The sequence below is a fragment of the Anopheles arabiensis genome, chromosome 2 (genome assembly GCF_016920715.1).
Source record: "Anopheles arabiensis isolate DONGOLA chromosome 2, AaraD3, whole genome shotgun sequence".
Classification (NCBI taxonomy): Eukaryota; Metazoa; Arthropoda; class Insecta; order Diptera; family Culicidae; genus Anopheles; species Anopheles arabiensis.
This window is the reverse complement of record NC_053517.1, coordinates 11,696,499-11,719,898: the sequence shown is the minus strand read 5'-3', so window position 1 is coordinate 11,719,898 and position 23,400 is coordinate 11,696,499. Positions and strand designations below refer to the sequence as shown.

At 48.4% G+C, this 23,400-nt stretch overlaps 4 protein-coding genes across 9 annotated transcripts; 1 reads left to right on the top strand and 3 right to left on the bottom strand.

Annotated features, from left to right (window-relative positions):
* Positions 1–68: 68 nt before the first annotated feature.
* On the bottom strand, positions 69–4,832 carry LOC120903243 (arrestin domain-containing protein 3-like). 2 transcript variants are annotated; one of them, XM_040312545.1, is made up of 4 exons: positions 4,571–4,832; positions 4,296–4,466; positions 1,746–2,744; positions 69–1,662 (listed from the first exon to the last, which is right to left on the bottom strand). In XM_040312545.1, the coding sequence occupies exons 2-4, from the start codon at positions 4,408–4,410 to the stop codon at positions 1,505–1,507; spliced, it is 1,272 nt and encodes a 423-aa protein (XP_040168479.1). In that variant the 5' UTR covers positions 4,411–4,466; positions 4,571–4,832; the 3' UTR covers positions 69–1,504. The 2 variants fall into 2 exon arrangements, with proteins under 2 accessions (XP_040168479.1, XP_040168469.1); XM_040312535.1 differs by having other exon boundaries at positions 4,296–4,832.
* Positions 2,942–23,233, top strand: LOC120903107 (uncharacterized protein K02A2.6-like). Of its 5 annotated transcripts, none has more exons than XM_040312357.1 (4): positions 2,942–3,140; positions 21,493–21,636; positions 21,750–22,568; positions 22,649–23,233. In XM_040312357.1, the coding sequence occupies exons 1-4, from the start codon at positions 3,104–3,106 to the stop codon at positions 22,828–22,830; spliced, it is 1,182 nt and encodes a 393-aa protein (XP_040168291.1). In that variant the 5' UTR covers positions 2,942–3,103; the 3' UTR covers positions 22,831–23,233. The 5 variants fall into 5 exon arrangements, with proteins under 5 accessions (XP_040168291.1, XP_040168300.1, XP_040168275.1 ...); XM_040312366.1 differs by lacking the exon at positions 2,942–3,140 and adding an exon at positions 12,572–14,017; XM_040312341.1 differs by lacking the exon at positions 2,942–3,140 and adding an exon at positions 15,028–16,875.
* LOC120903280 (arrestin domain-containing protein 3-like) lies at positions 5,415–8,312 on the bottom strand. The gene is made up of 3 exons (XM_040312597.1): positions 7,442–8,312; positions 6,467–7,351; positions 5,415–6,385 (listed from the first exon to the last, which is right to left on the bottom strand). The coding sequence occupies exons 1-3, from the start codon at positions 7,557–7,559 to the stop codon at positions 6,228–6,230; spliced, it is 1,161 nt and encodes a 386-aa protein (XP_040168531.1). The 5' UTR covers positions 7,560–8,312; the 3' UTR covers positions 5,415–6,227.
* Positions 10,740–12,489, bottom strand: LOC120903254 (arrestin domain-containing protein 3-like). The gene is made up of 3 exons (XM_040312557.1): positions 12,219–12,489; positions 11,156–12,133; positions 10,740–11,036 (listed from the first exon to the last, which is right to left on the bottom strand). Exons 1-3 carry the CDS (start codon positions 12,337–12,339, stop codon positions 10,915–10,917), a joined length of 1,221 nt encoding a protein of 406 aa, XP_040168491.1. The 5' UTR covers positions 12,340–12,489; the 3' UTR covers positions 10,740–10,914.
* Positions 23,234–23,400: the final 167 nt, after the last annotated feature.

The window sequence follows — 23,400 nt, the reverse complement described above, 5'->3', positions numbered from 1 at the left end:
CTCGGGACGTACGTGCTAATGAAAATAAGGTATAGAAAATATTGAGAAAACTATTAGAACGAAAGTTGTATAGGTCATTTCATTTTATTACACATCACACAGTTCGTTACATATAGTGTTTTTTTTCTTCCTTCGAATAAGTGTGATTTTGATCGAATAATGTTTCGTTTGCAGAAACGTTCATAAATATTGTTTGAAGCTGTGATTGTATTTCAAAGAAGAGAACCCCATTAAATTTTTCAAGAAGCCACTATCAATCGCTGTCGCGCCTTCTTCCAGCACCTGTGATTTTTTTTTTGGCGCGCTTTTAAAAGATGCAATTTTTTTAACATCACTTTGTCGCATCCTACAATTTCTGGCAATTCATTAAAACAAGTTTGGAAGATGTATAATTCTCACGCCGTAGACAGAATCCAACCAGTCTTTCGATTGTGACAGTTTGTTCGGTAAATGCCGAAACATGTGTAGTTACTTCGTACCAGTCCTATGCTTTTCAGTTGAGGTTGTTTGTATGGTTCCTGAGCTTCCCGAGTGCTCACACGCGTAGCTAATATAAAACTTGTAGGCACTGTTGCTGTGAACGGTATCGTATTTCATTGTTTCGCTGTTTAGTAGCTTTATCAGTATTTCATACTGCCCTGCCCTGTCTGGAACTCATTCTCGTTTTGGCAACTGCATTCTAATACGTCTAGGTTTGTTGTGTATGTGTCGGCCACGCTTTAATCCCGTTCAACATTACATCTTCTTCTTGGTTTACTGGTTTACTGAAGTAATTGTTGGATAGATAGTTTTTTTTTTGCAAAATTACTAAGAACCTTTAGAACTGACTTATAACGATTGTGACGGATGTGTCCTAAGAATATGGGCTTATATGTGATGTAGTTTTCCACAATAACTAGGATTACATTCTGCAAAGTATATTTATAGAAACCGAAAAGTATGTGCAATAAGTTTGCACTGTTCAAATGTGTGCTGAGCTATAACGTTGCCCAACTAGTTTATAATGTTCTTTTTGTTTTGTATATTTCTTACACTACATGTTGCATTATAATGGCCTTTGGCCTTGCGCGGTACAGGCTAATAAAAAGGAAGCAGCAAGCTTAATGTTTATAACAACAGTAGCAATACAATTGCGCTTACACTGTATGGTTAACGATCGACCAAAAGCGAGTGTTTGTGTAAGTATAGCATAATATGAAAGAGATAGCAGGAAGTGTAAAATGATTGCGTGCGAATGAGAAGCGCATGCATATTTTGTGCGCACGTGGAAAATAGTTACAAAAGTGCATTCCCGGCAGGAAATATCTCTCCCGATCAGTTTATCAATATATTTGTGATCGAAAGTGCTTTATATAAACTCAAAAAGGGAATCCATATTTATATTATAAACATCTGCGTACTCTTAATGAGTACGCAAAAGATGTCAACTATTCGAGGGTGAAAATTGGTGTGCAAAAAGAAACGAGGCACCATACGATGGACCGCACTGGATTGTCCCGGTTTATCAATAATTGGGTGGTGGTGGTGGAGCCGATGGTGTAAACGCGTACGTCGGATACCGGGGCGCGTACTCGATCCCGCCAACGATGCGCGTGAACTCGGAGTCATTTTTGCCCGAAATGGTTGGCGCCTTGTACGAAGTTTCGGCGAACGTTGGTGGAGCTGAAACCAAAGAGAGATACCGTACCGGGTTAACCGTTGGATTCGATTCGATTCGATTCTGCAAAACCCTCTCCCACACTTACGTATGTTCGGGTAGGCTTTGTTGTCGCCCACGTTCCATCCGAGCGCACCGCCCGCCCCATTGCTCGGCGGACTGGCCGGACTGACGGGTTGCGTCGGCAGCATGGACGGATCCGTTTCGGTCGCAATGATGTCGCTCGACACCGGCGGATTATCGGTGTAGGGTGGCGGTGCCTGGAACGACTCGAGCGGTACCGTACCGAGCACGATCGGTATGTTACCGTCCAGGTTGGCATGCATGCCGGACGCTTCCGCAACCACTTTGATATCGTAATCGACATCAATGATACCGCAGTTGACCAGATTCGATGGCGGTAGCGGCGGTATCTGCAGAAACTGTTGCCACGTCTGGCTGTTGCCGGCCTCGACCGGCCCCATCGAAATGGTGGTGACCAGCTCCTTCTTGCGCTTTGTTTCGCGCCGCGGCGTGTGCACGTGGAAGGCCAGCAGCTTGCGCAGATTGATCGTGATCTTCTCCACCCCCACGTTGCTCGCATTGTCACACTCGATCGTCACCGGGACGGACTGGCCGGAAACGAATCCGGTCACGGGTACGTGCACGATCAAGCTTAGCGGGCCGGACGCGCAGCAGAAGCAGCAGAACTTTTTCTCCAGCTCCAGCTTGAACGGGTCTTTGACGCGCGGATTCAAGTTCAGATCGACTGGCGAAATCACGGTGAATGCCATCTTGATGTCCTGGTCGAACTTCCACGGCCGATCGAGCGTCACCTTGACGGTGTAGCGCACGAAACCCCATTCACCCTCGAACGACGACGGTAGCGTTGGCGGCAGGGCACAGGTAAACGGGTAGGTGTGCATCCCCGCCGGCAGTTCCGATTCGGCCGCATTCTTGCCACCGAGCAGGTAGTACTGTATCTGGAAGTATTCCTCCTGCCCGGTCAGGTTCGTCGTCGACTCGTACTGCTTGCCGTTCGGATCGGTTTTCGTCTCCGTTTCGCTCCATTTGGTTTCCGCTTCGCCGGCGAACTTTATTACAATGCCTGCAAATCGAACGAAATGGCCACATTAGCATTGAGTGTTTGTTTTGTTTCGCTGAGGGAAAGGAGGAGAACAATTAACTAAGGAGGCTCTGGAGCTAGCAAACAGTAGCGCGCAAACAATTTCACGGTTGCTGTTAGTCGAATTGCTTTGCTATCGTTTTCATACTGTGCCAGTTTCGACAAAGTGCCAGCTCGTAAACAATATGGAACGACATGTGATAAGGAAACGAAATTTTCATCATTTTCAAACGCTACTTCCGCCACCGTGACGACCGTGTGGCCATTCGAATTCAGAAGGTTTGGAATGCAGTTGAAATAAAACCATCATCAGGAAGTGCCAGTAGTGCAGCCGTCAAAACATGTTGACGAAACACACGATACGGAAGTGCCCCCAAGGTAAGCATACTTCAGGTAGAATCAGTTAAAAGTTTAATATTAATAACGGAACCGCTCCAATCATTATGCAGTGAAAAATTAAAGGGTGTTAGTGTAAAAGTAATTTCGTAATATTTTTTGCCTCTTCATTTGCTCCATTTCTTTTTTTGTAAAACGAAACTTCTAATACCTACTCTATGCTTCCTTATTCTGGTTCGGCAAAAGATTCGAAAGTATACCCCACACGCGGCCGAGCATGTGAAACGCGTTAAAATCCGACAGGCAATGGAAGCGGCCCCATACAACCGCATATAAAAATAAACATGCTCACGCTTTTCCGCAGCATCTTTTCACAACCAGTTTGCTGAAGGGAAGGGCCGGGAGAAAAGGGGACCATGTACACACGCGCTCTGTCCACACACATGTACATACTAAGTGGCAGGCGCTAGAGCTGTGCTAGTTCTGTTTCGGGTGCGCCAGATCATTCTACCCAATAGAGGAGGTACGCATACATAAAAAAAAAGAATACACTACTCCAGCATAGCTTGGTATAGTATTTTTGGAAGTCACATGATTAGGTTCAACAAAGGCCAATCGGAGCGTTTAAGCAGAAGCAATCGCGCCCCAACCAAACGCACAAAGATCGTACGCATTCCAATGCGCTGAAGTAATTGGGAGGAGTGTGTTTGTGTGATGTGTACGGGGGTACTGTTGTGCACTGCACTGCAGGGTTAAGAGCATGATTAAGCAGCCATCGTCACCCAGAGTGTGCTTGTGTCTGTGTGTTAATCTTGCCTACTTAGATATCCCATTGCCAACTGTTTGTCACTGAGGAATCGCAATTGAGACATCAGCGTGTGTCGGGCATGGTGATGGATTTGTTACAACCGCCAGCCAACTTTCTGTCCCTTTTTTGGGTTGCCCTCACCCATTGCTGGCGTCACTGCGGTGGTCCTTAATCGCAGCCGACAGCATTTTTTGACAGATGATGTCATCGCAATTTGTAGATGCCCGCGTGCATATTTAGCCGAAAACCGGGGGAGGTTATCATCACTTTGATGGCTTTTCTCGGAGACAACCCGCCCCGTGCGGGCCGACCTATACCACTGCCGAGACACTACCATATGTTGTTATCACTGCCCCGGGTGTGGAGGAGGGTGTGCATAGCATACTTACCCCGTATTTTTTTCGGCGAATCGAACGTAAACGTAACACGACCATTCACGGTCTGGCCGGCATAGTACGTGTTGTACGGATTATCCAACTCAATCGTGCAATCCTTCAGCCCCATCCTTCCGCTGTGTTGTTGGTGGGTCGGTGGTGGTCCTTACGTTTTATGCTGCCGTCCTAAGGGAATAGATATTTACCACCTACGCAATGTTCACATGCACACACACACGGACACACACTAGGTTTGTGGACGTCACTTTAATTGCACACACAAAAATCACCGTATTTGCCACGTTTCCAAGCGGGAATCAAAGCAACCCAGCCCAGCGTCGGTAGGTACACCAAGAGACACGGAAGAATAACTTCAGTGTGACCCGCTCGGTCCGTCGTTTCGGCACCGGGGAGTTCAGAAAAGACCCAGCCAGAAGGCACACACACACACACGGACACACTGTGTGCACGGAACCCGTTTTCGAATTTGGCGAGTGCTGCCGTCCGTCTGCAATACCAAACAAGCGCGGATGAAACTGTCCGACCGCTCGCCGGTTGCGTGACTTCGTGTATTGACATGGGGGTTTTGCTCTCGCTCTCCGTCTCTCTCGCTTACCGAACGCACGCATGAGAGCGATCAAGAAGAGCGGCGAATGTGCCGGTGTGCGTATGTGTGAGATATTTTGCTTTGTTTGGTTGTGTGAGTAAGAGAACGGTACAGCAACCTGTCCAATGTTGCCAGATAGAGTGGGTTTTTAAATTGCTAACCTTGGCAATAATGCATCGATTAGATGAATTTTATTACCTTTAGTACGTTTTTATGTTTGATTTTCTTGGAAAATGATCGTGGTGTTATTGTTCTTGGTTTGTTTCCCAATTGCCAGTCGTGGTTTCTGCCGGTCGTGGTTTGATCCGCGTACCGACCGTTTTCCCCCACATAGGACAGAACCCAACGATCTATGAAAAGAAAATTGGACTTAAAAAAATATGAAAATGATGTCCAATAATTTGGTATTGTTTTTAGTGTTTTAGATAGTCTTTTAGTGCAATCTAAAAGATGGAGAAGTTCCTCAGGCATTCGGATGTACGCGGCTTTTCTTTACAAAAAGATCATAATTAAGCAAACACCGTTTCTTCCAGAGCTAGCAGCATGTTGTTCACATAATTATGTATATTTGCAACAAATCTCAATGGCACTTGAGGTAGTTTAGCGGAGGTTATTCGCTTCTGAGTTCGTTTTTTTTTTGTTGTTTTCGACAGCAAAGCGCGCACGTAAGGTTAGCGCCACAGACACGCTCGCCTTCCCAGCGTTACGGTAGTAGTTTTAAAATTGGGCGAGTAGTAAAAAGACGTACAATAATAGCCACCAGGGAAAAGCGTACAAACAGCATACATACATACATACATACATTGGAGCGCGGTGTAGTAGATGTAATTTAATTCTGCCGGGAGAGTTGCAAGCGCTCCTGTGCGCGCCACATTACAATAAGCAATAGTTTGGCTATTTATTAGCGCGCGTTTGATATTAATCTGTTAAAAACCTAAAGCAATCGATCCAAGGCACACGCCGTGGCTCGCACGAGATGTGTGCTGATCGATTTATGTGCGTGCATTTGTGTGTTTTTTTGTTTGTATATCATTTCGTAAGCGTTTGCTGAGGCATGCCAAAAGCGGCAAGAGGCAGTGTGGGTGCAAATTCTCCTGTGACATGTGCGTGTTTTTTTTCATTTGATTTAGCTTTTTGCGCCGTTTCGTTTGACTTTGTACTCTCTTTTTCGTTCTGTTTCGATCCTCGATTGAAAAACTTAAAAAAAAAACCCGTAATTAACACCTAATTGAGTGTGTAAATAGCAAGCAACCTGAATTTAACAACAATCTTCTTTCCCTTTCTTCCCGGCTCACTGCCGCCGGTTGTCGTCTGGTGTCGGTTTGCTCAAACCTCAGTTTTCATGGCGGAAGTTCGCCACCGTTCCGGTGCACGATGTAGTGGAGTCGCACGTTGTTCGAACCGTTCGGCAGTTGTTCCTCCAGGCCTGCCTGCGAACGGCGGACGGCATGGCCGATCGGTATCCGAGTGCCGATTATGTCCGTGTAGTGCTGGGGACCTGGTATGGAAGGAAGAATCACGATTAGCATAAGATGCCGGCACCAATTTCGGGACTCGATTTCCTAGTGTCAAAACTTACTGAACGGATCCCACGGTGGTTTCGTCAGTGGCTTCAGCTTCTCCTTCGGCACCGCCTGCTCCAGCGCTATCGTGCCGATCGTGATGGGCATCGCCAGCCGCGGGCTAATGTTTGGCCCCGTTACCCGTGCCTCCACCTCCAGCTCGTAGTTGACGCTGAAGAGGGGCGCACCGTCCGTGTAGGTCGGTGGCACGGCCGGGATAAGCAAATTTTGCTGATGCTTCACCACCTCGCCCGAGGTAACGCCGGAACAGCGCGACTCGGCCACGACCAGTGCGTCAGTGCGCGTTTCCACCGCCGGCTGCTGGCTCGAGTAGCACAGCTTCTGCACGAGCTTCACGCGAAACTCGGTCACGGTCGTGCGGCTTCGGTTGACCGCATCTATCTTCATCACAATCGTTTGGCCCGGGATGTAGCCGCAGCGGGCTATCTGGGCCGATATGTATAGTGGTTCGGACGAGCACGGTCCGCAGCAGAACACCTTCGTCAGCTCGCTCTTGGCGGGCAGCAGCAGCACCTCGCCGTGCTCGTTCAGGTTCAGGTGCCGCAGCACGGTGAAGCTGGCCTGCCCGATCGGGTCGACCCGTGCCTTGGTCCGGTGCACCGACACCTTCGCCGTGTACCGGATCCGTGCATGGTAGCCCTCGAACGAGGTCGGCAGGTGGGCAGGAAGCTCGCAGGAGAAATGATACGTATGCGTTCCGATGGCAAGGTCCCGCACCGGTCCGACGGACGAGCCGCACAGGAAGCTGGTGGAGTTGAGCAGCGTCTGTTGGCCGTGGTAGCGGGCCGTCTTGCGGCTGCCGCTTGGCTGATGGCCGGTGGCCGTCTCGATGACCTCCGACCATTCGACTTCGGTCAGCCCATCCAGCCGCAGAGAGATTCCTACAAAAAAAAAGAATTAATCCAAATAGAGTTTCAAGCATGCCCAGCAAGGCGAAACGATACCACCCCGTAAAACCACCCAAAACGTACCAATGACACTGAGTATTTCTGTCAAACGGAGCTCCACCTGGCCGGCGAGAGTCTGCCCGGCAAGGTACACGCCGTACGGGTTGTTATCGAACCGTATGTGGCACTCGGGGTCGGGCATTTCTTTTTCTTTTTTACCACACGTGTCACACGGTGCGCTTCATAGCCTCGATGCGTCACACTCGTATGGTCTAAGTAGGCGGGTGGAGCCTTCGCTAGAATCGATTAGCAAACCATTGAATCATCGATGGTGTCTCACCGATCGAATTCCTATCACGGCATGAAGATGAAGCTTAGAATTCTTTCACAACTCCAGCGGCTCACAACTTCACCACTTCACAACTTGCATCAGCGCTAGATGAGACGTCTCAATGCCGTAGCTGTATCGTTCGTGCTAGTAAAAAAACAACAACTAGGAACTGTTCACCGTTTAGCTAAATAACAAAAACCGTCCTATAGACACTTGCTAAGATATGGGTTTCGGTTTTTTTTTTTGCAACGGGTGCGCCTTTTCACGCACCCACTATCAAACACCGAACACTCCGGGCTTAAAACACTTGAAACAGGTTGTACGAAATAGAGGCGCTACCGCGGAACCTTCGTCCTTGGGACGCCGCCATCGTGTGCGGTTACGCTTTTCTTTCCAAACACACGCACACTAAACCTCCGTTTGCCAAAAACTATGCGTCCGATGCCCAAACCCGGGGTGGTGGCTCCGGAAAACCGGGTGGGGTTTTTTGGAAATGCGATACCGTTGATGCGTGTCTGTGTGTGTGTGTTTATGTCCTGTAAGCTGCGTTTGACGTAAATCGCACAAGGATGTTTTGGATTTTTGGGGCGTCGCGTGCTATGATTGCCTCGGGGTAGTGTTGTGTTCGTGCCCTACTAGCAATGAGAATGAAAAAATGTATGACTTTCAGGCGAGGGGCATGTAGAAGCATGGGGAGACGGTTGGAAATTCGCGGAATTGCTCGGAGGCGCGAGCGTGTTTTGGTTTCTACACAGTTTTTGCACTCACACAATTACACATGTGTGAATGTGTGCGTTCACTTTCAGCCTGCGCGCTCAGTTTGGTTTTCTCGCAGCGGCATGCGGGTATCGGTGTCTCGCTCGCACTAGTGCAGCGAGTGTTCCTCTGTGCGCTCCCCTTCTTGCCACCACACGAAATCGTCAGTTCAGCTCAAGCGTTCGCCGTGAAAGGCTGCGCGCGTGTTAGCCTAAGTCCCGGGCGATCGATGTTTCGCTAAGTGTTGAAGTGTTGTGCACATTGAAATGAAGCTGCGCTTATTTGTTATCATTTATCCTAAATGTGTGATTTGCGTTGCTTCATTTTAATATTTGTTTGCTGTATTGAACATCAACAACGGTATTCATGCAGTTAGGCGACTATTTTAAATACGGCGATTTTTTTTATATAAATAATGTGTGTGATTTTGTGGCAAGATTGTGTGAAGCTATGTGTGAAAATGCCCCTTTATTTGCAATAAAAGTGATAAAATATAAACCAAGTTTGATGTGTTCAAGTTTTTGTTTTGATTCGGGTGCACCAAGTCCGAATGAAGGGAAGCGCACAGCGCGCTACGAAAGAAACGAGCGGGAGGGGTGTCAGTCCAGCGCAGCGCAATTCGCTGGAATCAAGTGGGAGGGGGTACCAGTTCAGCGCTGCGCAAGCCGAAAGAAACGGGAAGGAAGGGGTATGAGGAAAATACGATGAAACAGCGCGAGCGAGCGTTCTTTACAGCGAGAGCGCCTCGTGTATTTTAAAGGCAAGCAAGAGAGCGCATTCTCTCCGTGGTAGCGCTCCATTCGCCATTTTTAATTTCGAGCCCAAAACAACGGACTTTGGATCCGACTTCGGGCCGGACCCCCACCGCGTGTTTCTACCTACCCCTCGCCTGAAAATTTCGTTCTCTTTGTCTGTCGGGTGGTCGTGTTTCGTGCATTTGACGCAAACAGCAGCAGCAGCAGCAGCACTGGTGGATGAGATGTTTGTTTGGCTCTTTTGGGTGAAAAATTGAGAGCATTTGCTCTCGCGCTCGCCGCGTTCGGGATCTCTCCTGTTGGAGTTTTCCCGACAGACAAAGAGAACGAAATTTTCAGGCGAGGGGTAGGTAGAAACACGCGGTGGGGGTCCGGCCCGAAGTCGGATCCAAAGTCCGTTGTTTTGGGCTCGAAATTAAAAATGGCGAATGGAGCGCTACCACGGAGAGAATGCGCTCTCTTGCTTGCCTTTAAAATACACGAGGCGCTCTCGCTGTAAAGAACGCTCGCTCGCGCTGTTTCATCGTATTTTCCTCATACCCCTTCCTTCCCGTTTCTTTCGGCTTGCGCAGCGCTGAACTGGTACCCCCTCCCACTTGATTCCAGCGAATTGCGCTGCGCTGGACTGACACCCCTCCCGCTCGTTTCTTTCGTAGCGCGCTGTGCGCTTCCCTTCATTCGGACTTGGTGCACCCGAATCAAAACAAAAACTTGAACACATCAAACTTGGTTTATATTTTATCACTTTTATTGCAAATAAAGGGGCATTTTCACACATAGCTTCACACAATCTTGCCACAAAATCACACACATTATTTATATAAAAAAAATCGCCGTATTTAAAATAGTCGCCTAACTGCATGAATACCGTTGTTGATGTTCAATACAGCAAACAAATATTAAAATGAAGCAACGCAAATCACACATTTAGGATAAATGATAACAAATAAGCGCAGCTTCATTTCAATGTGCACAACACTTCAACACTTAGCGAAACATCGATCGCCCGGGACTTAGGCTAACACGCGCGCAGCCTTTCACGGCGAACGCTTGAGCTGAACTGACGATTTCGTGTGGTGGCAAGAAGGGGAGCGCACAGAGGAACACTCGCTGCACTAGTGCGAGCGAGACACCGATACCCGCATGCCGCTGCGAGAAAACCAAACTGAGCGCGCAGGCTGAAAGTGAACGCACACATTCACACATGTGTAATTGTGTGAGTGCAAAAACTGTGTAGAAACCAAAACACGCTCGCGCCTCCGAGCAATTCCGCGAATTTCCAACCGTCTCCCCATGCTTCTACATGCCCCTCGCCTGAAAGTCATACATTTTTTCATTCTCATTGCTAGTAGGGCTGACAGGTAGTGGCAGTGTTGCCAGTTTCGGGTTTCACATTTTACGCAAAAAAGTAGGCATACCATCCTCGTTACCTCGTTTAGAGAGCAGACTTAGTAGACTTGGCACTAGGGCCAGCATTGCTTAAAAGGGGACTGCTGCACCAATCAATTGTCGAGAGCTGTCTTTCAATCAATCACGGCAGTGTTTGCTTATTGCAATACGTTTATTAACGGAAAATAGAAAAAAAGACGATACTTATCCTAATTGTGCAACGGCCATAGGGTACTCATCCCGCGTGCGTTTTGCTGCCTAGTGGATTGGTAAGTGTTTCAAGTATTTCAACGCTGAATCATGCTCCATCCGGGCTCACCGGGGTTTTACTCGCCGAAACGGTACACCATGTACTGTGGTGTGAAATTATTGCTGCCCGTGTTCTCCTCCCCTTCCTCCAGTATGTTGGCCGGCGTGGATCCTACCGCCTCCTCGTACGTCGGTGGTGCTATTTTGGAAACCAAAAATAGATAAACAATCGGATTGCGTTAATTTCGGTTTGCTAACCGGTGGGGGGGCATGGTGGCAGTTGCTGCCAAATGCGCAACCGTGCGCGCCGCTCCTTACGTAGCTGATCGTTGGGTACGCTTCCGGTGACTTGGGTGACGGGCTTGAGCTGATCGTACGGTACTGGCGGTGCCGATGGTTCCTGTACGGCGGGGACGGGGGCTGGCACGGTTGCCTCCGGTACGGGGTGCGCTTCTAGCCGATAGTTCATCTCCATCCTGGGGATGGCGTGCGCCGCTAACGGCACCGTGCCGAGCGTTATCGGAATGCGAACGCGCGGATTAATGTTCGGGCCGGGTATCTTGCCCTCCACCTCGACCTCATACCCAAGCGTCAGCACCTGGCACTGGTTGCTGGTGGAGGGTAGGGCCGGTATGGCCAGATACTGATCCCAGGTGCCCTGCTCGCCGGCCGCCACCCCCGGACAGCGCACCTCCGCCACCACCTCCGGCTCGAGCTTCACCCGGCTGTACGGTGTCTGGCTGATGTAGCACACGTTCTTCAGCAGCTTGGTGCTGAACTCGCTCACCCGCTTCTTGCTCCGGTTGGTGGCCTCGATGCGCACCGCAATCGTTTGCCCGGGCACGTACCCACCGATCGGTAGCTGGGCCGAGATGTGGAGCGGGTCCGAGGCGCACGGCCCGCAGCAGAACACCTTCTGCAGCTCCAGCTTGCAGGGCATCCCGAGCGTGAGCGCATTCTCGTTAAGATTCACGTGCCGTAGCACGGTAAAGCCGACCTTGTACGTCGGGTCCACCTTCCACGGGCGGTGCAGCACCACCCGCACCGTGTACCGTATGTGCCCGTGCTGGCCCTCGAACGAGGTGGGCAGGTTGGGGGGCAGCAGGCAGCCGAATCGGTACGTGTGCGTACCGGGCGCAATATCGAACGGGTTGCCCTCCGGTGACCCCTGCAGGTACGTGACCGTGTTGATGTAGTCTTGCCGGCCGTGGTAGTGCACGGTGCGCCGGGATTTGCCCGTACCGCTGCTCTCCGACCACTTCACCTCGGCGAATCCTTTGATTTGCAGGCTGACACCTGCAAATGCGCGTACACGGCGTGTGTGACTCATGTTGGGTATTTTTTTGGTTTTACTTCCAGCCAGTAGTACCACCGTCCTTACCTTTTACTTTGAACGCTTCCAGAACGCGCAGCTCCACGTACCCGGACAGGGACTGGCCGGGGAAGTAGACCCCGCACGGGTTATTATCAAACCGTATCTGACACTGGGACGCTTCCGGCATGCTGTAGCTGTTGCTGTGGTTTGGGACACAATGTACCACTGGATCCAGTGCCTCCGAAAAGCACTGCACGATCTGGTATCTGCACCACACTCCTACACGATTCTAATCGCACTGAAACGACCGTTTGCCCATCTATCGTCCCGGTGGGAAACTCCTATCAGAATCCGAAGCAGCCCTACGGAACACTTTATCTAACTAGCGACTGGTGGTGGGCGATGGCTTCCCTTCCACGAGGCCTGTTTTCAATTGTTAATGGGTGTTTCGATAAGATAAGCCCCACATTTCATCAACATCGACTATCGAGGTAATGGTTGGCTTGCACGCCTTTCGCCACACGCCATCAGGGGTGCTGCTGTGTGTTTTGGAGTTTGGGCGGGCAGTGTGCATCTGCGGACATTGCAACAGCAATCAGCTTTCGTGTGCAGATTTTCGGAGAAGCGTGTTGAAGGTTTGCATTGCCGTAAGGGGTCGGATGAAGGTTTGCATTGCCAACCGTGCGAGGAACCTTCATGGGTGACTCATTTGCAGAAGGGTTTGATGTGTGCATTGAAAGGATCTTTACAATGTATCTCAACATCTGTTGTGGACGGAATCAAAGTTGCGCAACATTGTGCTCTGGGCCGCTCGCTACGTGCGACGGTTTTCAGACGCTAGAGCTGTCAACAACCACGTGCAGCTAAAGGGCGCAGCCATCGCGATCCTTCCGAGGACCGAGGTCGGGACGACGACCTCGGGGTGACCGTTGACATACACTTCACTGCAGGCCATCCGCGATAAGAGGTGCGAGCGCGAGCATTAGAGACTAGCGGGCGTATAGGTTTTTTTGTATGTAAAGTTTTATTGCGTTGTACATCGTTATTGTAATATAGTGTTTTAAGTACTTTTTATCCTGGTGTTCGGATTGTTTATTTACGTGTTAAAGAACATAAAAGTGGCAACGAGAAGTATTTTCCTCATCAGTGTGTAGAACCTGCGTTGTAAAAAAAAAAGAAAAAAAAAACTGCTCCTTCTCTAACTGAAAAAAAACGCGCAGTGCAGTGAAATTGTTTAATAATTTTAAAAAAAAACCTATTCAGTGAGTGTAAAAGAAAAAAAAGTATATAAAAAGGATCATCAGAACGTGTGTAGTAGGATAGCTAAGCTCAGTAGCTTGATTGAAAAGTTCGTGTACAGTTCGGTTTTATTTTTTTTCCTGTCGAGGACAATTTTTTTTTCTCTCTCTGCAAATAATTTATAAAATGAATACCAGTGGTGATGAAGAAAGGCGCTCTAGTGCGGGTTTTAATGTGCAACCGACGCACCAGCTACAAAATGGTTCTGGAGAACCATCAGTGCAGCAACCTCCATTACAAACGCCGCCATCGGTGTCGATGGATAGTTCGTCGATGATGCAGATCTTGAAATTAATGCAGCAACAAATGGCGCAGCAGCAGAACATTTTGGCGCAGTTAATGCAGCAGCAAGGGTCAGGCCAAAGTTCATCCACAACACCGGAACAAATCTTGGATTCGTTGTGCAGCCACATTAAAGAATTTAAATACGATGCTGAGGCTGGAACGACATTTGCCGCATGGTACAACCGCTATGAGGACCTGTTCGAAAGAGATGCTGCCCGGTTGAGCGACGAAGCAAAAGTGCGCCTTCTCATGCGCAAGCTAGGAACTCTTGAACATGACCGGTATGTAAATTTTATCTTGCCAAAGTTCTCACGAGATTTTTCATTACCAGAGACGGTCGCAAAGCTGACAGATTTGTTCGGAACTAAGGAGTCCCTGTTACATCGACGGTTCAAATTAGGCATGTGTAAAATGAACGAGAATCGCACCGTTCGAACAGTTCGGTAAAGTGCACGAACGAACGAGGTTCTTAACAAAAAGAACGACCAGGACTTTTGGAAGAAACTGACTACACCGAACGCGTTCGAACGTTCCGTTCAGTGTTCGACGGCACACATAAATGTGGTAATAAAACGTGCAAAATCATATTGCTTTCTCCCTCATTCTCGCACCGTGCGAACGGGTCGTCAGAGATCAAAATGTACCCTGTTGGTGTTGAAATCGTACCCATACAACTCAATTCCTCGAACGCCGTCGAATTTGTCCAGCAGTGTTCGATACGTGTGCTGTTGGTGTGGAAATCGTACCTACACAACTGAATTCATCGAACGCGTTCGAACTGGTGTTCGATCTGTGTTCTGTTGGTGTATAAATCGTACCTACACAACTGAATTCATCGAACGCGTTCGAATTGGTGTTCGATCTGTGTTCTGTTGGTGTATAAATCGTACCTACACAACTGAATTCATCGAACGCGTTCGAATTGGTGTTCGATCTGTGTTCTGTTGGTGTGTAAATCGTACCTACACAACTGAATTCATCGAACGCGTTCGAACTGGTGTTCGATCTGTGTTCTGTTGGTGTATAAATCGTACCTACACAACTGAATTCATCGAACGCGTTCGAACTGGTGTTCGATCTGTGTTCTGTTGGTGTGTAAATCGTACCTACACAACTGAATTCATCGAACGCGTTCGAACTGGTGTTCGATCTGTGTTCTGTTGGCATGGAAATTATACCTATACAATTCAAAAGATCGAGCCCGTTCAAACGGATTAGTCATTGTTCGCGAATGAACTGAACTGAATTGATTGCGCTCATCATGTTGATCCATATTTAAGTAGTTTTTTTTAAATAGAATCCTTAAGTGTGTATAAGGCATGGGGTACAATATATGCAGGAGACATTTTTGCTCGTATTAGTTTTTTACATGCTAGTTTTTGGTCGGTTTTGCGATGGATTGTGTTGACCAGACAGCCGAGTGTTTAATGTTTTTAAATGATTGGTTTTAACCGCAGAATGAGTACTTCTTTGGCTACAGTATGCGTCTATGGTGGGTAAATGAAAAAGATAACGAGCGTTCTTTGTGAATACAAACCTCATGAAACAAAGAACGAAAGAATCGTCGTTCGCGTTCGGTTCTTTTTGGTGAGCGAACTAGTTCGTTCGCGTTCGGTGAAAAGAATCGTTTTGCCCATGCCTAGTTCAAATGCTTAAATACGGTGAAGGGGAAGACGGAAGATTATCTAGCGTACGCATGTCGCGTCAACCGGGGTGTAGTCAACTTTGAGCTAGGCAAGTTGACGGAGGAACAGCTTAAATGCCTTGTATTTGTTTGCGGGTTGAAAGATGATAAGGATGTGGAAATTCGTCAAAGACTGTTAGTGCGGATCGAGGAACGTCCTGAAACCACCCTGGAGCATATTACAACCGAATGTCAACGCATTATCAACTTAAGACACGACAGCGCAATGATCGAAAGAGAGAACACCGAACAAGTCTATGCAGTGAAGCATAAGGAAACACAGTTCCAGCATTATCGAAGCAACCTGCCATACGATTCGAAACCCCCTAGCAGATCGTGCTGGCTATGTGGAGGACTACACTGGTCTCGAGACTGTACGTACCGTACTCACAAATGTACCGATTGTGGAAGAATAGGCCACAAAGAAGGATTTTGCAAAACGTACAACAATTATCGTCGGAACTATAACCAAGCGAATTTCAATCGTCAGCAAGCAAATACTAGAACGGTCTCAGTCAATGTGCACAGCGTTCAGGAGAGAAGGAAGTATGTACCTCTCAGCATCAATGGCATTCACCTCCGGCTACAGCTCGACACCGCTTCTGACATATCAGTCATTGGCAAAAATACCTGGAAACTAATCGGAGCACCCCCCCCTTTCCCCGCCAACAGTCGATGCCAAAACAGCATCGGGAGCAGTGTTGCCTATAATCGGCGAATTCAGTGCCAACATCACCATCAAAGAAGAGCAGCGTGTCGAGACGGTTTATGTTTCGCAAGCGGACTTGAAGCTGTTGGGAACCGACCTAATCGAGGCTTTTTCCTTATGGTCAGTGCCTGTTGACCAGATATGCAACGCCATTCAATCATCAACGAATAAGGAGCTACGACTACGTTATCCCAAGCTGTTTGGAGAGGGCATGGGCCTATGTACAAAGGGAAACGTTACTCTGCAGCTGAAAGAAAAGTGTCGTCCAGTTTTCTGCCCTAAACGTCCAGTTGCGTACGCTATGCTGGATGCAGTCGACAAGGAACTGGACCGGCTGGAGAAGCTAGGAGTCATCACACCGGTCGATTTCTCTGACTGGGCCGCACCAATTGTCGTCGTGCGGAAAGCAAACGGTCAGATAAGGATCTGCGGAGATTACTCGACCGGTCTCAATGGAGCCTTGCACCCCCAGGAGTACCCGCTTCCACTACCAGCAGATATTTTCGCCAGGCTAGGTAATTGCACTCATTTTACACAAATAGATTTATCGGATGCTTTCCTTCAGGTCGAAATTGCTGAGCAGAGTCGGAAGTTTCTAACCATCAACACGCATAAAGGGCTTTACTCCTACAACCGACTACCACCGGGCATCAAGGTAGCTCCTGCGGCTTTTCAACAGTTGATGGACAAAATGCTCATTGGATTGCGGGGAGTTTCCAGTTACATGGATGATATCATTATCGGAGGTAGGAATCAGAAAGAACATGATGATATTTTAAATGAAACGCTCGCTAGAATTCAAGATTATGGTTTCACAATTCGCGTAGAAAAATGTTTTTTTAATGAGAAGCAAATACGGTATCTAGGGCACATAATCGATAATCAAGGCATCAGACCAGATCCGGAAAAAGTTAAAGTTATAACCAATTTGCCAGCACCATCAGATGTCAGTGAAGTAAGGTCATTCCTCGGAGCAATCAATTATTATGAGCGCTTTATTCCAAATCTACGAAATTTGCGGTACCCACTGGATGCACTACTAAAAGAAGGGAGAGAATTTGCGTGGACTGCAGAATGCCAGAAAGTTTTTGAAAAATTCAAGTCAGTATTGTCTTCAAACCTATTATTAACCCACTATGATCCGCGACTTGAGATAGTGGTATCAGCTGATGCGTCTTCCGTTGGTCTGGGAGCAACTCTAAGTCACAAATTTTCTGATGGCAGTATGAAGGTTGTACAACATGCATCACGATCTCTTACAAAAGCTGAGCAAAGATACAGTCAAATCGACCGGGAAGGGCTAGCTATCATTTTCGCAGTGACCAAATTTCATAAGATGATATTTGGTCGGCATTTCCGTCTTCAGACAGATCACAGGCCTCTGCTAAGAATATTTGGAAACAAGAAAGGTATTCCTGTTTACACTGCAAACAGGTTACAGCGTTTTGCCCTTACGCTTTTAATGTACGATTTTGAAATCGAATATGTAACCACGGAGAAATTTGGAAATGCCGACATCCTATCAAGATTGATAAGCGAGCACAGCAAGCCAGATGAAGACTATATAATCGCCAATTTGGAGCTAGAGAAGGATGTAAAATCAGTAGTCATCAGCAACATCTCATCCCTACCAATCAATTTTACGGAAGTAGCCAAACAAACGGGAAAAGATTCAATTTTATCAAAGGTACTACATTTTACACAAAACGGTTGGCCACATAATACTATTTATACAGGAGAATTAGCAAGTTTTTATGCAAGAAGGGAAGCGTTATCAGCAGTGGATGAGTGTTTATTATTTGGCGAGAGAGTCATAATTCCAAACAGCCTTCAGGAACGATGCCTCCGACAGTTCCATCGTGGCCATCCTGGCATTCAAAGAATGAAATCGTTAGCTCGTAGCTACGTATATTGGCCATCCATCGATAAAGACATAAGCGAATGCGTAGCCTCTTGTGAGAGGTGTCAAGCTGTTTCAAAGTCACCTGCTCATTCAACTCCTATTCCTTGGCCTAAACCTTCATCACCATGGCAGCGTGTGCATATCGATTACGCTGGCCCTCTGGAAGGGGACTATTTTTTAATTGTCGTGGATGCATACTCAAAATGGCCAGAGATTGTAAAAACATCAAGCATTACGGCATCGGCGACTATAGCAATTCTACGAGGAATATTTTCACGTTTTGGAAATCCAGTCACGCTTGTAAGTGACAATGGCACGCAGTTTACTAGCGAGATTTTTGCTGATTTTTGCATTCATCCTCAGTCAAATGGCCAGGCTGAGAGGTTTGTAGACACGTTCAAGAGATCGATGAAAAAGATTAGTGCAGAAGATACATCACTTCCGGAGGCATTGGACATATTTTTACAAACCTATCGATCGACTTCAAATCCGTCCACAGAAGAAAAGAAATCACCAGCTGAGCTCATGTTAGGTCGTAAAATGCGAACAACTTTGGATCTGCTTCGTCCTACCTTAAATCCATTTAAACACAGTGTACCTGAGAAGGTGAGAGAGTTGTCCTGCGGAGATTTAGTGTACGTCAAGACATACAGCAGAAACATTTGGAAATGGGAGCCAGCAGTCATAACCGGAAGATGTGGCAACGTTATGTATGAAGTTGTAACCGGTGATCAACGTACACTTCGAAGGCATGTAAATCAAATGCGTAGGCGTAACGGAAATCGTCATCAGCAGAGCCGCTCTTCGAAACCCTTAGCTCTGGATGTATTTCTGGATTCATGGAATGTAATGCACGAGCCACCACCGTTGCTTGACGATCAGTGCACTCCATCACCTGTTCAGGCGCCACCGTTATCGTTATCATTGGCTCCAACAACGTCTCTTCCATCACCGAGTTGTTTGTCACCATCGACATCGTCGACTCCACCATCGTCTACAATACCGCCTGAGTCTGCTATCACATCGTCTGCGTCCTCGCCATCGTCATCGTCCAATTCGGGTTCAGTCTACACTTCCTGTTCACCTACATCACCTGAAGAGTCTCCAACAGATGAACTAGATGACCACAAGGAAGAAGAACAGCTGGTACAAGTACCACGTAGGTCTTCTAGAAATATAAGACCCTCACGTTGGTTGGACCAGTACCAGCTATATTAACAGGGGGAGATGTTGTGGACGGAATCAAAGTTGCGCAACATTGTGCTCTGGGCCGCTCGCTACGTGCGACGGTTTTCAGACGCTAGAGCTGTCAACAACCACGTGCAGCTAAAGGGCGCAGCCATCGCGATCCTTCCGAGGACCGAGGTCGGGACGACGACCTCGGGGTGACCGTTGACATACACTTCACTGCAGGCCATCCGCGATAAGAGGTGCGAGCGCGAGCATTAGAGACTAGCGGGCGTATAGGTTTTTTTGTATGTAAAGTTTTATTGCGTTGTACATCGTTATTGTAATATAGTGTTTTAAGTACTTTTTATCCTGGTGTTCGGATTGTTTATTTACGTGTTAAAGAACATAAAAACATCAAACTTTACCATCGGTATTTAATGCCGAATTGGCGACTGTTCGGATTGATAATGATAAGTCTGTGACGCGCGTAACATAATGCATCGAAGATGAAGCTTGGCCTTGGGGCTGAACGATGAGAGCCGATCTGAATTAGGGTGTGCTGTTTTGTTTTGTCTCTATCATCGTTACCCCGCCAATAAAAAAGAACCACATAAACCGAGTCGGTCGGACTATTGGGGAGAGCGGGTGGGTAGGGGAACGCCATAACATTCCGTGAAGCGGAATTCTTCAAGGCAGTTTTGCTAATCGCGAGAAGAGAGCGTTAGCCCCGAATTGATGTTGCGCGAGTGTATGTGTGTGTGTGTGTGCATGTGTGTGTTCTTTGAAGAGGGGGAAGACCACAACCCGCAACGAAACGCAACTCACCCCTACCTCATCCCTCCCCGTCTAACGGCCCCAGTGATAGCCCCGCGAAGGGAGAAATCAGTTTATGCTTCACCAATACGCCACCGGGCCTCGGCTTCACCAACACAGCACCCGACATCATCGTGTACACAGACAACGCCAACCCGCGGGTGGTGGTGATGGTTTCGTGAGAAGGTCACTTCGGCTGTATGACATCATGCTCCCACCACCCCTAACCAAAAAAAAAAGCGCCACCACTGAAACAAATATACTGAGCAGCTTCAGGGCGCGATCAACGCGCCGAGCCGGTTCAGTTACGAGCGAACATCATAATAGAGAGCAGTGTAGTGGTAGTAGCCAGCCAGCCAGCCGTTGTCTAGGGTTTTGTGAGAGTTTCGTGCGTGTTTTTGTGGTTTCGTGTCAGAGGGGGAGGGGAAGGGAGACTGCTCCCTTCAAACCAAAGGCGAGCGGCATCATGAAAGTGCACTGTGACATCCGCTTTACCAACAGCACGCAGGGAGCGTACCTTAGCGGGCAGCAACTGACGGGCCACGTCCAGATCAAGCTGACCGAGGCGAAGAAGTTCAATGGTACGATACGATACGCGGTGGTGAAGGCGAGGGTCCGTCTCTTTCCAAGGGCGATCTCAGGGTCCGCCGGGTAGCCTTTCTACTTTTCTACGTCAGATTTCCCTTTTTCGTCGATGGTGTGGTGAAGTGTGTGTGTGTGTGTGTGTGTGTGTGTGTGTGTGTGTGTGTGTGTGTGTGTGTGTGTGATGTCCCTTCTTCTGTAAAGCTTCTTGTCCACGGCAAAAAAAAAAACAGACCACAACCATAAGGAAGCGATGTGATGTTGATATCGCGATCTGTACTCTAGTGATGGGAAAATGAAGTTTTCGTCGGAATCGATTCCGGATAGATCGGCTCCGGAATCTAAATCGGTTCCAGAATTGGAATCGGAATTGGCTCCAAAATCAGAATCGGATTCAAAATTGTAATCGGTTTCGGCATCTCCATAAGAATAGGCATTTTGGTCCAATTGTGCTACGTATTGATAGCCCAATTGAAGTCCTATTTACTTGTAAACGATCAATACTCATGGGAGATTCTGAAACTTCTTATTTTAATTCAAGAACTGATTCTTCTTCATCCCGGAGCTAATTCCAATTCTAATGTCAATTCTGATTCCGTTTCTGGAGCTAATTGCGATTCCTAGGTCTATTCCGATTCCGGAGCTGATTTCGACTAAGGAATCGGCTCCGGAATTGGTTTCGGAATTGGCTACGGAATCAGAATCGATTTCTGCATAGGAATCAGCTCCGGAATTGATTTCGGAGTCGGAATCGGGTAGGTCTGATCCCGAGCTCCCACCTTTAACCTGTACATTGGTTGCAGGAAACATGATCGATCAGAGTACAGTGTTGTAGTGGACCCCGATTTTTGTTTATTTTATTTATTCACTTTCACTCTCTCTCGCTCTCATCTAGAAATCACACTGCGAATAGTCGGCTACAGCAATGTACAGTGGTCAGAGAAGCGGGGCCAGGGCAGGCAACGCCGTACGGTCTACTACACCGCCAAACGGGACCACCTGTCGTCGATGAAGGTGCTCGTTGGTGCGCAACAGAATGGTACGAAAATGGAGCTCTGTTTTTGGTCTCCTTGTTTCGCGAACCCCCCATAGTTTACATTAAAAAATAATATTAACAAATCCTTCTCTTTCGTTTCTCCCCATCCCACACAGGCACGCCCACAGAACTGCCGGCCGGGGAGCACATCTACGAGTTTGCGTGCGAGCTGCCGTCCCATCTGCCCACCTCGTTCGAGGGCACGTACGGGCACTGCCGCTACACGGCCCAGGTCGTGTTGGACCGGCCGTGGAAGTTTAACATAACGCACAAGATCGGCTTTACCGTGGTACAGCCGCGCGATCTGAACCTGCAGGCGCCCTCGATCCGGTTGCCCAGCCGGATGGAAGATGCGCGCGTGTTCTGCTGCGGCTTCTGGCGCACGAAACCGCTGTTCGTGAAGGTGACCGTACCGTTCACGGGGTACGTGCCCGGGCAGGCCATACCGCTCACGATCGATCTGCACAACCTGTCGTCGCGCATCATCGAGGGCGTTAACATGAAGCTGCTGCAGGAGATAACGTACCACGCGGAGTACCCGGCGAGCAAGACGCGCCGCGAGACGCACACGATCGTGAAGCACATCGGGGACGGGGTGGCGCCCGAGGCACAGAAGCAGTACGAGCAGCGGCTGGTGGTGCCCACGGTCATACCGACCTGCGGCGATCAGAATCTCATCTCGGTGGCGTACCGGTTGCATATGACGGTGCGGGTGCAAGGCTGCGGTTCGGATCCGGTGCTGGAGATACCGCTCATTATCGGTACGATTCCGCTGATGTTCCAGCAGCCGGCAACGGTTGCCGTACCGCAGGCGACGGCTGTCGGTGTGAGCAGTGGGCAGCAGGCTGGCTTCAGCTTCGGCAACTCATCTGGCAACTCACTACCTTCCGCCAGTGGTTTGGTGCGTGAGCAGACACTTCCACCGGAGTATTTGCGTAAGTGCGCGTGCAGCGTCGGTTGTTAAAGATGTCCAGAAGATGTCTTATCTCTCTCTCTCTGTCTTTCCTCTCTACAGCTCCACCAACGTACGAGGAAGCGATGAATGCAGCGGCCGTGGTAATAACCGACGATACGGACACCAACGCGATTGGCACCAAACCGTACGTACCGCTGTACCCATCGTACAACTTCAACGACATCCAGTGGCCACCGCTGCCACCGATGCCGGTGCAGCCACCGTTACCGCCAAAGCAGTGACCTCCCACTTGATCGATACATCGTCGGGGCCAACCTATATCGTATTACAAAGCTTTACTATGACACGTGGCAAACTCTGATGACAATTTCGGTGGATGAAACTTTTCCAACAATTCCAAACGCTGCTCGGAGGATCATCTGCGATCTTTAACACCTCATTATCTACAACAGTGAACCCAGAAAGCGATGCTTCCATCTCGTTAGGCGTGACGCATTTTTTGGAGCATTTTGTTTACTTCTACTCTCCCAACATACCGTAGAGATGTATATTTTGAATCTCACTTTACAATGTTTACATGTTTACATAGTTTTAAAAGCGCTGCACGGGACTGCAGGCGTACCAGGGAATTGGTGGGAATGAAAAGTGTACTTAAAAGAAGAAAAAGAACCTCTACGTGGCCTACTACTGTTCCAATTTGATCGTACTTTGTGCAGGATCCGAAATCCGGCGGCGCTTAACGGCTGGGTTGGTACTGGGGTTCGTGCTGTGGGTTAGCATTTACTTGCAGCAGCCTTCCTTAGCGCCATCCTTGCACGGGCAGGTGCAGCGTGACTCGCAGCCACATCCGG

Coding starts and splice junctions, on each gene's coding strand:
- LOC120903243 (XM_040312535.1), bottom strand. CDS start 4,410: ATGGGGCTGAAGGATTGCACGATTGAGTTGGATAATCCGTACAACACG. Junction 2,745..4,295: donor TTCGCCGAAAAAAATACGGG/GTAAGTATGCTA, acceptor TTCGATTTGCAG/GCATTGTAATAAAGTTCGCC. Junction 1,663..1,745: donor CAAAGCCTACCCGAACATAC/GTAAGTGTGGGA, acceptor CTTTGGTTTCAG/CTCCACCAACGTTCGCCGAA.
- LOC120903280 (XM_040312597.1), bottom strand. CDS start 7,559: ATGCCCGACCCCGAGTGCCACATACGGTTCGATAACAACCCGTACGGC. Junction 7,352..7,441: donor AGAAATACTCAGTGTCATTG/GTACGTTTTGGG, acceptor TTTTTTTTGTAG/GAATCTCTCTGCGGCTGGAT. Junction 6,386..6,466: donor ACCACCGTGGGATCCGTTCA/GTAAGTTTTGAC, acceptor CTTCCATACCAG/GTCCCCAGCACTACACGGAC.
- LOC120903254 (XM_040312557.1), bottom strand. CDS start 12,339: ATGCCGGAAGCGTCCCAGTGTCAGATACGGTTTGATAATAACCCGTGC. Junction 12,134..12,218: donor GGAAGCGTTCAAAGTAAAAG/GTAAGGACGGTG, acceptor GCGCATTTGCAG/GTGTCAGCCTGCAAATCAAA. Junction 11,037..11,155: donor CGTACCCAACGATCAGCTAC/GTAAGGAGCGGC, acceptor TTTCCAAAATAG/CACCACCGACGTACGAGGAG.
- LOC120903107 (XM_040312334.1), top strand. CDS start 16,812: ATGGACAAAATGCTCATTGGATTGCGGGGAGTTTCCAGTTACATGGAT.